The sequence below is a fragment of the Plutella xylostella genome, chromosome 29 (genome assembly GCF_932276165.1).
Source record: "Plutella xylostella chromosome 29, ilPluXylo3.1, whole genome shotgun sequence".
Classification (NCBI taxonomy): domain Eukaryota; kingdom Metazoa; phylum Arthropoda; class Insecta; order Lepidoptera; family Plutellidae; genus Plutella; species Plutella xylostella.
The window spans coordinates 5,104,787-5,120,162 of NC_064009.1; the positions used below are offsets into that span (position 1 = coordinate 5,104,787).

The 15,376-nt window shown below is 39.4% G+C and overlaps 1 protein-coding gene across 1 annotated transcript in view; it reads left to right on the forward strand.

Annotated features, from left to right (window-relative positions):
* The window catches only part of LOC105393488 (BAI1-associated protein 3), an 86,707-nt gene that overhangs the window by 18,088 nt on the left and 53,243 nt on the right, over positions 1–15,376 (forward strand). The window contains exons 5-8 of the mRNA XM_048631517.1: positions 5,534–5,726; positions 7,501–7,720; positions 11,163–11,391; positions 14,338–14,516. Of these exons, the coding sequence (XP_048487474.1) occupies positions 5,534–5,726; positions 7,501–7,720; positions 11,163–11,391; positions 14,338–14,516 (821 nt within the window). The remainder of the gene's footprint in view (positions 1–5,533; positions 5,727–7,500; positions 7,721–11,162; positions 11,392–14,337; positions 14,517–15,376) is intronic.

Genomic DNA, 15,376 nt, shown 5'->3' on the forward strand with positions numbered 1-15,376 from the left:
TATACCTTGACAGATTTATGCAATATCATTCATCAATATCGGCTTTTGCCACTGCACGGAGCGGAAGATCGGATTTTGGCGAATTGACGCTGCATCCCTGCGAGCCAGTGACTGATGCCATCGCATCGCATCGCAAGGCTATGCCAGTGCGATGTCTCCTGTGACACATCACTTGGCACTGAATAATGCGAGTGTCACGTGAACTAGGACATTATTCACTCGGCGTCAGATGGAAGCCGAAGCCTCAATGTGTGGGCTGGGCGTCGGAGCGGCCCTAACTAATTGAGTCATATCAACACAGTTAGGGGTTATGTTACAGTCAATGTTTTAAAATATATCAAACGACTATTGTAATATATTACACCGCCATTAAGTTTATAAAATAGTTCTTTAAATAACTAAGATATCTAATAATGCATTCATACTATAATTTCCTATGGTGAGTGTAGCCGACTGCAAGTCTGCAATTCGAAAAGCGTTAGAAAGAGGTTGCTGGTAATAATTAACTATACTTAACTGAAAAGCACTAAGTACATATATTCCCAAAACTCACACAGTTAAATAGAACGTACGACACATGTAGTAGCACCTCTCAATATTATTCCGTTGCCAGCTACAAATGATCTCTAACATGGTATTCTCTGACCTCGCCACCGCCGTCCACCGCGTGTTGATAGACCCTTGTCTCATTTGAATAATTTCTATTACACCCTCGAATTAACCGTATCATAAATTACATATGCAGCGGGCCAGCGGGTCTAATGTGACAGAGGTTAAGGAATTAGTCTGAGCTGGCAGAGATTCGATAAATTATAGCTTTTAGAAGTGATGGATTTATTTACAGAGAACTTAATAGTCACGGGTAGGTAAGAAGGTACCTACTAATTAAAAAAAATACTTTTCGCATCATGTTCATGATGTTTCAATAGCAATCATAATTTTGCATTCATCTTATAGTGACTCTGCATGTTGGCTGAAACTACAAAGTACATAGGTTCTTAGCTTGCTACTCGTGAAATATATTCAATAGCACTCGCTGAAGTGTTGTAAATTACATATGCAACAAGTAACGACTGTCGTAAAATACAAGTTTCAAAGTTTATAGCGTTCATACGAATTAACATTGCTGTAAATTCGTACTGTAGAGAAGTTCTAACTATATGTAGGTACAATTATTTAAGCGAGATTAAGTGGGTTTCTGTTAGTACATTTACATAATGATTATGTATGATAAGCAAAACATTAAAAATATTTTTTTACTTTTATAGTACACAGGTACCTTGGTACGTACAATGACTAATACTAATCTGACTGGCCAATCCTTTACCGATGGAGATGGAGACTATATGGCATGTATTTCCTCTGAAATATATGATATGACATTATTCAGACCATCATGACCCCTCAAATCAATTGTGACTTAATCCAGAGCGGCTTAAAACTTGTTAGTCTCATAGCGACGTGCGTGGGGCTTGGTGCTGATAGTGTCATCCGGGTGCCACTGCCCGCCGCTTCATTTGAATAATTTAGATCGCAACTGTTTTCTTTACGTGAACACCCATAAATTATGAACTTTACACCGCGCGCTCCACGTTTCAATGCAGGGCTGCGATCGATTGCTGATACTTTACTTTGTTACTTGCTTTTGCACTCGAGCTTCGCTTCGCTTTACTTAAATGAATGTCTCTGAGGTGGGTACTGTTTATGTACAGTATATACCTAAATGTATAGGTATTACAGCTTTCTTAGTACAAAGCGGAAAGTTGCTGGCGTTCCAAGAAATACGTGTCCACTTTTATTTAAAACCAACCAACGTAATCTCTTCGTCCGTTTCCTGTAATTCTATCTAGCATTCCTAAAGCTACGCAGAAACTTGAAGCAATTTCTACCCGTAAAGTAACAGGTATCAGGGATAGAAAATGTCCTTACCGCCACATGGGAAGATCAAAGGTAGCAAGCACTTGAGCTCACTTTGCGTGCGAGAGGAGGGCGCAACGATTGAGAAATATTGACTCGCTCATCCGCCACCTCGAGGCTGTGGCGATAGAATCCACTCTACATTTACGAGATTAGCACCCTTAACTTTTCGCACAAAAGATCCAATTTAGCACAAAAGTCTATAGATAACTAGGTTTGAAATTAATAGTAAGTTTAACTTAAATCTATAGTGTAGAAATGAAAAATGTACTTACTTCAACATAAACTACCTAAGTGGGCATGTACGTAACACATTTCTTGAAAGTGCTAACATTTAAGGGAAGTGCAAGCGTGGGAAAGAGCAGTACACTTACACGAAAGGTTCATTAATTCCGTTTCTCTCAATAAAATAAACTGTTTCTTGTAGGTACTGCACTTCTCTGTAATACTATTTATGTACATTTCAAAAATAATTATCTGCTGAGCTTTTACGTCACAGCGATTAAAATCCTATAAAACAGGTATTCCAAAAAATAAAATAAAGGGAAAACCATTGCGAAGAGGATAAAAGGCCTGCCTGTTCAGTGCTAACTACGCAGCAGCAATTTCCCCCTCAGAGTCCTAATGCACGGTTGACGCGAACAATTGTGAATGGAGATAGCGAAGTGGGTGCTTGTTTATACGTGTGTAGCGCCTCGGAGGTAGGTCCCGAACAAACAAGTCGACATGGAGGTGTCAGTGGGTTCCGCCGCCGGCGCCTATTACGTGATGAGTGTGCCGCTGATAATATATCGTATGGGTGTGCTAGGTTTGTGCTCAAACGGAGTATAAATAATTGATAAGCATTGTTATAATAAGTAGGTCGGTACTTATATTATTATATGAAGGTTACGTTAGGTACTCGTTATTTTTTCATGAATGTATTTCATACGTATAGTTACGCTGTTATGTAGCAACTTACAGATTGATTGATTTTAACAGTTTTCAGTCACTTAGTTACTTAGGTACGTTATTGAAGGGTTTAATCTATTATAAGACAATTGCGAGCAATTAAATAAATCCACTCACTCTATTGTATTGTATAAGTTGCTGTGTCATTGCAACATGTTCATTGCTCGAGGTGAAATATACAGATTTTACGAATCAAAATGACCCCTGATCAGATTAAATAAATAAATATAAGACCCTGTAAAATATATATCTCAATTAATTAATAAAGTGTCTTTATACTCCCGCTCACCTATTCTCAAAGAAGCTTTTCACAATAAATTTATTTATTTATTTATTTAGGTATACAAAACGGTACATAGTTCATACATTAGTTGTAAACAAAATCATACAATCTGATCTAACTATGTTCCAAAGCATGTACACACAGGTGCATTAACAAATTGTGTTTAACGTTAACTTTTATATATTATATATAGACTTTATAAGTAGTTATGAAAGATTTCTGGTTACTTAATTCTGCCTTAAATTTGTGAATTCTTGGGTTGAATATGTCTATTTGTTTATTTTAATAAATAACGAAGTATACGAACCAACGTTTATCCCGCTGCGTGACACGTTTCTATAAGTATTGCGTGGACAGCGGACATTGTTGCTGTTGTGATACCCGTCAGTTTCCGAACAAACAACGTATTTACTCAAGACACGGGTGGCGGGTCCACCCGGGTACACCCGGGTACAGGTGGGCATTGTCCTTGTATCATTGTCACCGTGGAGGTATAAACCGTATAATCTTGTAAACGGCCCGGGTCCGCTCCTGGTTCTTCAAAGAAAATAGATGATACATTTATTTTGGGCTAACAGAAATAATACGAAGCCGCTACAGCGTAAAAGTAAAGGTATTTCCTTAAAAAGCTGTTTGTACGGAAGTCATTGTTGTAATTTTATTTTTAATTACCTTTGTGTTTAATTAACGCCGCCACCTGAGGCTTTTAAAGGTCAATTTTCGTACATTCTAAACAATATCAGATAAAATATTTCGAATTTGTATTGGGTTGGTATCATAGAAGCTCAAGCTTAAAACAAATATTTATGATTATGAACCCACCTACTGTACCTAATAGGAGCGTGTTACTTCATCATTTAACTAGGTACCCACCTATAAATTTACATATTTACATAGAATATTTATTATATAAAGTCAGAACGGAGTGTCTCCCACATACTAAGTTGAACACTACAGTACAAACGCTCGCCTCTCCTTTTTAACATATTATATAGATATATAGGTATCTATCGGTGTTTTAAAAGCGAGTTACTGACCTTAAGAAAATTCTCGCAAGATGAATGAATCTATATTTCGTTCATGTTTGGGGTTTTACAACTCCTTTCGGCCTCTAAAGGATACTTTTCGATAAACTCGTTATACTAACTTTGTTGGGCGGAAGTTGAGTCGTGACTCTCACATAAGTTGAGTTTGCTATTCACTGTCAGACCACTGGACTATAAAGTTGACGTTTTGGGAGAGCTCAGGGAGAGTTATACTTAGTACTAGGTACTATAGTAAGTATAGAATTGAATTAAGTTTCGCTTGGGTTCTCAGTAAGATCTTGGTCAAACGCAAACAGTTTGAGTGCTCCGGTTTTCATAGCAAATCTTGCCACCATTTTCGACTTACAACTTTGCTAGAGGTATAACTCTGCTATTGGATCCTTATATTCTACAGAGTTACATAAAATACGTGCATGTTTATATTATAATTAAAATTATACATCTTAAATACAAACATAGTATAGATAATTATTTGCTTCTAATTGCTACGGATCTCTAGCATAAAATATATAAGTTATAACTTATAACCATTATCTAATAGGTAGTTATGCATGAAGCTACTGTCTGAAACATATTCACAACATTTCCTGGAAAACCGTTTACGTACTACGAATGTTATAAATAGAGCTTTCCGAAAACTGAAGCTCTACGAAAACATCGCATATTTAGTAAGCAAAAACGAAAACAAAAGCTTCATAAATGTTATATGATTTTATGTTTAATAAGATATAATTATATATCTAACAAACTAACTTACAAGTAAAGTTGACAAGTCAACAGACGTAAATATGGTTTTGTAATAATACTTTTTAATGAGTTTGAACTTATAATTATAAGTAGAGTACTTTTGTTTCGACTGAAAATAGCTAAGTATATGTATAGTGTTTTTTTCGACATCACATGAGGTTTCGTCTCGTTATAACATAGTTTACTTTTCAGTACACGATTGCGATTCAAAATAACATACCTATATAGGTATAGCTAGTATAATTGGCACGTTATGGGCTCCATCAAGATAGTTGTATCTATATATTTACGCTGACGAGCAATGAAGAAGTTCCAGTGACAAAAGCACCAAATTACTGGTAAACGGAAAAGACAAGCTTAATGACGCCGTCTGCTATATTGAAGTACAGCGCATCAGAATATTACCAACTAAAAACGTAAATATTTTGCTGATATTCTAAATTTTATGTTCTAAAACATGTCATCGTCATTTTGTGGCGACATTTTGTGAGTAGAACGTTTTCATTGCTTGTTAGTGTAATATACTAAATCCTCCAATACAAACTAATCATAACCCACCAACCCACTAACTAACCCCCTCTCCCCACAGCGTACAAGACACCGACGGCTCGTACTTCGAGAACTTCACAGCCATCTCCTGGCGGCAGGAGAACCGGCGTCTGGCGGCGCTGCGGCTGGTGGAGGCACGGGCCGAGCGCGCCCCCCCGCCCCCCGCCGACCTCGGCCTGCCCAGTGTGTCTGCCCATCTCTCGCATAAGGAGCACGAGCATCTGTACAATGAGGTCAGTGTGGTCTGGTACTGGTGAAATCCTTTTTGGGGGATGGTAGGAGAAGATTAGGAGCGGGTTTTTGGCCGCAATAGACAATAGCAGGCGCCCATCGGTTATGCTTCACCCTGCGCCTCTAAGGGGACCTACAAGTCGAGTCTTCTGCCCATTGGTCCAGTTACTGTCCCCAAACACGGGCCGCCCGCCACTGGTAGGTAGGCAGGTATCTTCCTGTAGAATCTCCTGGCGGCAGGAGAAACGGCGGCTGGTGGAGGCGCGGGCCGAGCGCGCGCCGCCGCCCCCCGCCGACCTCGGCCTGCCCAGCGTGTCTGCGCATCTCTCGCATAAGGAGCACGAGCATCTGTATAATGAGGTTAGTGTGGTCTGGTACTGGTGTGATTGGTGTCATTTTTACCCGACTGCCGAAGGAGGATGCTTTTCGATTGTATGTTTTTCGATTGTATGTTTGTCTGATTGTTTGTGGCCTCCTGTAGCGTAAACGGCTTGATAGATTTTGATGTATGATGTATCGTTATGAATAGCAGCCGCGGTAAGCGTCCATCGGTGATGTTGGTTTCTACATATACGCCCGCATCCTACTCTACACCCTTAAGAGGACCTAAAAGTCGAGTCGGGTCTATTGCGCATTGTTTAAGTTTCTCTCAAGGGCCACCCGCCACTGGTAGGTAGTTAGGTAGGTAGGTATTTTCCTGTAGGATCTCCTGGCGGCAGGAGAACCGGCGTCTGGCGGCCGCTGCGCCTGGTGGAGGCACGGGCCGAGCGCGCCCCCTCGCCCCCCGCCGACCTCGGCCTGCCCAGTGTGTCTGCCCATCTCTCGCATAAGGAGCATGAGCATCTGTATAATGAGGTCAGTGTGGTCTGGTACTGGTGTGATCGTTTTTGGACGAATGGGAAGAGAAGAGTTGCGGGTTTTGAATAGCGGCCGAGGCATGCGTTCATCAGTGAAGTTGGTTTCCACGAGTAAACTCTAAGGGGACCTAAAAGTCGAGTCTGGTCTATTGCGCATTGTTCAAGCTACTGTCCCCGTACACGGGCCGCCCGCCACCGGCATAGGTATTTTCCTGTAGTTTTCATACAATCTACCTACCGATTCCATATAAAATGAAAAAGGAGAATTCCATATAAGATGAAGAAGGTATGAAATATTTACACGGCATTTAGATTAATAGGTGTTTCCTCAAGTGTAATCTGTAGTGTTTTTTTTCGGATGTCAGAATATTCCGGTCTACCTATGCATTGTGTTAAACATAAAAAATAGATAATAAGGCTAACTATTTTGTTATAGATAAAAAATCTAAAGCCACCCAACCTATAACGTATTCTGGTTGATCTTTAATCAAAGGCGATTTATTGTTCCTTCACACGCTTCGCTCATTAGTGTCCATTTCGCGTAACAAGGATATATTACCATCGCTTGCGCCAAATAAATGGTAGACGAATTTGTTTCTTATACCTAATATAATGTGGCATTTCATTAGGTACAAGTATTCTTCAAAATTGATATTTACGACGCTGACGGTTTGTAAATGATATATTTACTTCTGAAACAAAATCAAATCAACTTCAATAGATAAATATCTTTAAACGTTTTAAACAGCATCGTTATAGTTTTTACCGAAGGTTATTTTTTTATCGTCAACGTTGTTTTCTCTTAACGTTAGTTATAATTACCCTGAAACTTCATTTATATCTTTGTGACGGCACGTATTGGTAACTAACACTCTTCACTTCAAAGACCCATATGTCTATAATAATCACCCTCACCCAGGTCCTGTACTGCATCGAGAACGCCGTGGGCGCGCCGGCCCCAGACGGCCAGTTCGCGGTCTACAAGGAAGACGTCTTGGAGCATGCCAGGCGCGCCTTTCGCATGTCTCCAGAGGCCCACGCGAGGGCGCTGCGGGCCGCCGACTCCGAACGACCCCCGACTGTCGTGCTCGGGGTCACTGTGATTGAAGCTGACGGGCTGGAGGCTAAAGACGCTAACGGTATGGTTCATTCTTACTTATTAATCAGCACAAGGGTTAAGTAAGGCGGATCCTCAGCGCTTCCACTTTCATAATAGAGTCTACTGAGGAATCTATATAGGCGCGCCTTCCGTATGTCTCCGGAGGCTCATGCGAGGGCGCTCCGTGCGGCGGATTCCAAGCGGCCCCCGGCTATGATGCTGGGGGTCACTGTGATTGAAGCTGACGGGCTGGAGGCTAAAGACGCTAATGGTAGGTGGTTTTGTCTTGCTCTTTGGTTATGATTCTGTCAGCACTAGGAATAAGTAAGTGTGGGTTACGCTTACACGTTCATAATAAAATGTACTGAACAATCCAGGCGCACATTGTAAGCGGTAAGTGTTTTGTGTCTTGTTATTTGATAGTGATGCAGTCAGCAAAAGACAATATTCACCCCCAGCCCTTACAGGTTGAGAAATGCTGTCAGCAAAAGAGGCTAGGTATTCGCCCCCAGCCCTTACACTGCAAACATTAAAATCTACTGATCTACTGACAAATCCAGACAATTTATGGCGATTATGAGAAAAGTTTACTCATATTTTAACAAAGGAGAGCAAGGTTTGCTACGAATCAACTCAAAATTTCATGCAGAAGTTATAAAAGCAAATTCGTTATTAATTTCATTACTATGAAACACGTATATACTTTCAGTCAGAAATTCAAAAGCGCTGCCGCTGCTGTGATATTCGACTTCCAAAAATACGTGCATTTTATATGTTATGGCAGGCAAGATAACCATATATATTAATTCAACGAAATCTGGAATATCATGTAGCAAAATCTAAAATAAACAAAGTGCTTTTGCTAATGCCTGTCTGACACCTGCGACGCGATAACTTACCGAAATTGATACGAGTAATGTAACTATGAACAAACTACTGTGGCGTAGAATTTAAGTACAAGTATAGATTACCTAGAATACTAGTTAGACATAGCTAAATGTAGCTATAAAATTATTATTAGTACTACCTAAGTCGGATAATGTTCAAGTGTAACAGGTGGCATTCTACGAGCTACGCCGTCCATTTCCAGCTAAGAAAATAAATGTTACGTTTCAATATTTCATCCATGGAAAAAAATAAATTAGATGAACAGGAGCCAAAGTCGAGGCTTCTTGGTGGCCCAGTTTTTTTATATGATGAGGATGATAATAATTAAAATTAAAAGAGGAATACGTACACATAACCTATGAGACAGAAGTGCAACTTAAATTGAACAATAGTTGAATATGCAAAAAAAAGTTAAACAGTATTAAATATAAAAAACAGTTCCTGCCATAGTAATGGCAGTTCTACTTAACTTTTATCGTCATAATTTAGATTATTATTGATATGGTTTAAGTAGCTTTTGTAATCGTATGACTTGAAGCCTGAAGGTTACATGTGGCACCTTCATTTTTATCGAATAAATCGGTTATGAACTCTGTTAATCTGAATAAGCTTTTAGTTATCATAGCATTCATAAGGTAGTAATTTCGTTAGCAATTAGGTAGTTAAGTATAAATTTAAGTAAAATATACCAGTATAAAAATGAGTCCTTTTACTTGATAAATAAAACCTTCAAAGGAGTTCAAGGGTGGTTATTTGGAAAGCACTATTATACATAAAGGTCAGATACAAACATCAAATAGCACATTCATTAGGCGTCCTTAATATCATATTTTCTATGTAATTTACTGATTGACTTTTAGTATCCATTAGTTTATAAGAAAACATATTTTTCCTCAAAAACTTTATATGTGTAGTACTACGTTAGTGTGTAGTAGGTACATTTACAGTTTTACAAAAATATAAAAGCTAAAGCTAGGTAAAGTAACTTTTTATAAAATAAAAATTTACAGGAAGCACACGCGGCCGCGCGATGGCGGTGTATTGAATTACGGGGGGTGAAGGGGGGGGAGCCCGCTCCCACATACACGCGATGACATGTGAGGTTCATCCGCACGGGAAACTGATCGAAACTGATGTAGATTTTCCATTTGTGGCACTTTCTGCAAAGCCCTCCAGCTGTATAGGTATTTCCGATAATGGAATTGGGCATTTTAGTTAGCCTGTCTGTGCGCCTGACAGATTACACGAAATACAAAACAATGACTGTATTACTGAATCAAAAATTTTAAACCATGTTTAGTGGATCTTTAAATCAAAATTTGATGGTAAGCCCTGAATGTTTTATTTTAAGTACTATAAAATGGTGTCAAAAATATTTAGGAAATAAGTAGGTAAGAACCGAAGAAGTGGCGATGGTATCACGGTTCACTTACCTAGGTAGCGTTGTGGCAGGCGATGGTGGCACTGATTTAGATGTCAGCTCCCGTATCGACAAGGCTAAAGGCGCATTTGCGTGTCTGCGCTCCGTATGGCAGTCAAAACACCTCTCTCGTAGAGTGAAACTCAAAATATTCAACACCAACGTGAAATCTGTACTGCTATACGGATGCGAAACCTGGAAGACTAGAAGACCCTAACACAGAAGCTTCAAGTTTTCATCAACCGCTGCCTCCGACAGATCCTGAAGATCTTCTGGCCCAACACTATATCGAATGTAGACCTCTGGAAGAGATGCCACGAAGATCCTGTTGGTTTGCAAATAAAACGGCGCAAATGGAGTTGGATCGGCCATACCCTGCGTAGAGACCAAAATCACATTCCAAGACAGGCTCTTGACTGGAATCCGCAGGGCAAGCGTAAGCGAGGCCGCCCTAAACAAACCTGGCGCCGTTCAATCGATGCGGAGATGCAGGACGCGGAGATGACGTGGTCCGAGGTGAAGCTCGCTGCCGTCGACAGACAGAGATGGAGAACCGTTGTGTCTGCCCTTTGCCCCACGGGGGGGTCATAGGACGCCAAGAAAAAAAAAAGTAGGTAAGTACTAGGACATTAGCGCGCACTTGTAGTTATCACAAAGCTTGTATTGTAACATTTTGTTGGAAAGGTTCAAAGCCGGTTGCGGTCTGTTGGGTTTGATGAGCATTTATACACGCTCGCCGGCGTGTGGATTAGACCTACCCTTAATGTGATACTACAGATTTGTAAATTTCCATACACATTTGATCAGAAATCATTCTTAAAGGCTTTCCTCCGAATTCATAGAGCTTTTTCACACTTAAAAATTGGTTTAAAATTGATGTTGTTATTATGCAAATTTAAAGATTGTCGGATAGAGTTGTGTATTGTACAATGTCAATTTTAACATTGTTGTAAATTTACAATACGGTCTATGAATTTGAGGCTGTACGTTTTATGTCCCTTAAAACAGCACAGGCTTTGCCTTTTAACACAAAAATCAGCTTTTTAATAATTTTCCTCTTTAACATTTATCTACTCTTCGTTTCATCAGGGTTTAGCGACCCATAAAAATTTCCCCAGCTTTCTAGGCATTTTTCGCTTTAAAATTATCTCTTATATACTCGTCGTTTCATCAGGGTTCAGCGACCCCTACTGCATGCTGGGCATCCAGCCGGCGTCCCTCCCCGCCTCCCCGCGCGCCTCAGAAGACGAGGGTCGCAAGCACTCCGGGTTCCGACTGAGCTTCAAGCGGCGCGAGGGGCGCCAGCAGCGGGACAGCCTGGGCCGGCTGCCCGCGCGCTACATACGAGCCACGAGCGTGCGCCCGCACACGCTGTCGCCCAAGTGGAATGAGACCTTCAAGTTGTGAGTTTATAATTAACAGTTAATTTTTTTTAAGTCTGTTTTGTTTCTCCGATTCTAAATTGTCAGATTCTGAACGGTTCATCAACAGTAGTATCTGAGATTAAAAAATAAAGTTTAGATAACAAAAAATATATTTTATTATAAGAATTTACTTGCATACACTCACCAGCAATGAAAAAGTTCCACCTCCCAAAATTATTGGTATTGATCTAGGTTTATCAGCGTGAACATGCTTGCAGACATATATATTCCATCCATCCATTACCTCTATAAAATCCAAATAATTTGTGTGTAAAAGTAATAGAAGTATGAAAGTAGCTTATTGTTATTAATAGTTTAACTGCTACTTACTTTGAGCTTACTAGACTTATTTTTCGTTTTATACCTAGCTATCTCTAACGTAAACCAACGCGTAATAAATCTACTAGCAACTATTACGGGCGTCCTTAACACGTTCACGGACAATCCGTCGAGGGCCGTAATTATGTATCCTTGTAATATGACTACGCGCCTGTGGCCGTCCAACTTCTATTGATTGAAACCGACGAACCGTCAACAGCCGTATCATTTCCGTATCCTTAACAGGAGATGCATGATTTAGTGTCGTATTGTGCTAATTCATTTGTTTCTAGGTGTCATAACAAATAAATTGTCGGGGTTTCTTTTGCGCACACATAAGTGAACTTTATAGTGACATACCGCCTGTCACCGTAACCGTTACAAATAAAAATAACCTTCCAGAAGTTAGTGTCACGGCGCGCGCGTCGCGGAAATGTTGTGTAGAACGGGTGGTAGTCTGGTAATTTTTGTGGCAAATTACGAGGTAAATTAATAATAAATCGATAAATATCATACTGTTTTGCATATAGGATACCTACCTATTCGATTCAAATACTATAATTACTTAAATGGAACATAGAAAAGCGAAGATATTACTGTAATGAGGAACTAGAAAATTTTAGCTTTTGTCGATGAACCCCTTTGTTTAATCTTACTATATCAGCTTTATTTATTGTAAATAGCATGCTAAAAGTGGAACTTTGTGTCTGAAAAACGTCCAAACCTATTTGAAAATGGTTCGGTCCTTGAAAAAAACTGGCGGCTGCCGCCTGTAGCCGTAGATGTCACTATACGCATTGTTGGATATGCATGATGTGGCGGACCGCTTGTAGACGATACCGTCTATGGCCGTAACTGTCACATTACGTAAATAAAATATGTTGAGATACGGCAATACGTTTCAAGGCGGAACGATAAAATGTATGGGATTTTTAGGTGTCATATCAAAAAAAAATTCCAACCATCAATTGTCCGTGAACGTGTTAATATTCCCACGACTAGAGTCTACCGCCCGAACTTAACGACATACTTACAATTTATGTTTGCACCATTACGATGGCATAAATCATAGTTGCAGTAGAAGTTGAGCCTTCAGATCATTAGTGTGATACTGTTATTGTAATGGAAACAGCCCGGGGGTATTTGGAACTACTCGCTCAAGTGTGGTGGCTGGTAAACAACGTAAGTACTTTGCCGCTTTCGAGTTCACGCTGCATATGGATATTATGATATGTATGTGTTTAATATCAATATTGATCCACCCTTTGCGTTTAATAATAAAGTAGCGAATCTGTATGTACCCGTGTTATTAGCTCATTGGATCTACTGAACCGACCTCAATAAACTCTGGTAGGAGGAAAACAGTTGCATTCTAAAAAAGGACACGAGCCTCGACGTTCCGAAAAATTTACATAAAATAAGGCACATAGTAAGAGAAAAAACATCTTTTACACCCTCGACTAGTTTGGCTACGTGCGAATGTATTTCTAGGAACACGTTAAATGTAAATTAAACTTGACAAAGCCAATGTGCGGAGTCTAGCACATGGAAGCAGTTAATTGAAGGGATTAACTATAATAGCATTACTGCGCCTCCTTTCTACTACGATGCATTGTAGCTGACAGCTTCCGGATAGGACGAAATGGATTGTAATTCGTTTTGAAAATGAAGCAGCATTGTACAGAGAATAACGCATAGTTCAGCGCAAATGAAAATCAAGTTGGTATTCAACTAACTGATAATAGAGGATAATGATTAACATTTCAATAGTTCTCAAACTGAATTTTATTGTCAGTATTTTAGTATTATTGATTCATTATAATAAACCAAATTTTTATTCAGACTATAAATTAATTCGTTGAAATGTTGTAGCTGAATCTGAAGGCATCAGCTTAAATTTAGCACTAAAACGAAACTGAAATTATTTATTTGAAATCGATTACAAAATAATATATCGTTATATCAAATGGTCTTGGTCAGTTCTAATTAAAAGTACCTATAAAACACATGCTACTATGGTATACTATTACGAACATCGACGTATGGTCAAGTAATTATGCAAACTACATGTAATTACACATGTTTGAGCATAAGGTATTCATAAAGTTGATAGGTATGCCATAACAACGCGTTGTGTGGTGTATTTTTTATTGATATCAGTAAAAGTTTTATAGCAGAATGTAGTTTATTCGTCATCAAAAATTTTATGAGTTAGAAAAACGGGTGATTTTGATTATGATAACACTTAATTATGATACAATATCTTTGAACTGATTATAAAACACGAGATGTTGCACGGAATAAAGTTCATATCTTAGGATATCCATGTCTAATATCCATAATATGAAATTGTTTATGTAAATTATATATTTTGATTAGCGAATATTTGCTGTACTACATGTCTTTTGTTATGGCTTTCCCAGCATGTCAGTGACAAACGATAGAGCTGGACTAGATCACCCTAGTCAAAAGATTATCCAGTTAAATTAATATAATTAGGGACGGTGGGATTTATATGTAGACTTCTTTCAAACTCCGCACTCACTACTTGAAGCATAAAATATTATTTTTTTCTTAAACCACTAACTTACCTCTTCCATCCGCTAGCGACATCGACGACATATCATCCGACGTGCTGCACCTGGACATCTGGGACCACGACGATGAGAGCTCGGTGCTGGACGCCGTGTCGCGGCTCAACGAGGTGCGCGGCGTGCGCGGGCTCGGCCGCTTCTTCAAGCAGGTGTGCCAGAGCGCGCGCCAAGGCAGCCAGGACGACTTCCTCGGTGAGTGTGCGAGCCTGGTACTTTAGTTTTAATGATTTTAGTTATTTGTCCGCTTCTTCAAGCAGCCAGAGCGCGCTAGGACAGTCAGGATAACTTCCTCGGTGAGTGTGCGAGCCTGGTACATTAGTTTGAATTTTGTTAAATAAACCATGGCATGAAGCAAGGAATTCTTTTCATATTAATTTCATCTTACTGTTAATTTTCTAAATATTTACCCTAAGATAATACTTTTCATTTTAAAACGGCGATACGGATAGCGAACTGTAACATGAGTGCAAATGTAAGCGGCTGACTTGATTGCGAATCACGTCTGACTTCGCCTTAGGATTACAGCCTTGAGCATGTATGTAAAAATGATATAAAAAAATATTCAAATTCAAATGAAGAGAGAGTATGAGAAAATAAACAGAGTCAGAATCGCTAATCGTTTTCAAGTATTTTATTTCATAAGATCGGTTTATTACAGGTTCAATGGCTTCCTCGTCTGCCCTTCTTAGATTACAACCCTTTTGAAAGTTCAATCCAAAATCGGCAGCAAACAAGATAACGAAATTAAATACCTATACCATCATTTTACAGTTAATCTTATTATTAACTCATTCTGAAAGGATTCTCTAATATAATTATATTCATAACCAACAAATTCAGTTTCTAACATACTAACTGCATTTAATACTTCACATGAATATTTTCCCGAGTTCCTCCTACGGGCTCCTCGTATAAGCGTTACATCATACTTCAGAGCGGCGTAATTTATATGCGGTTGGAAGAAAGCGGCCTACTCTGTCTTTGCGAATACAAAGTTCCTCGACTAGGCGATCGCAACTCTTAACGTGCCCGTGCTAGAGTCGAATTTAGCG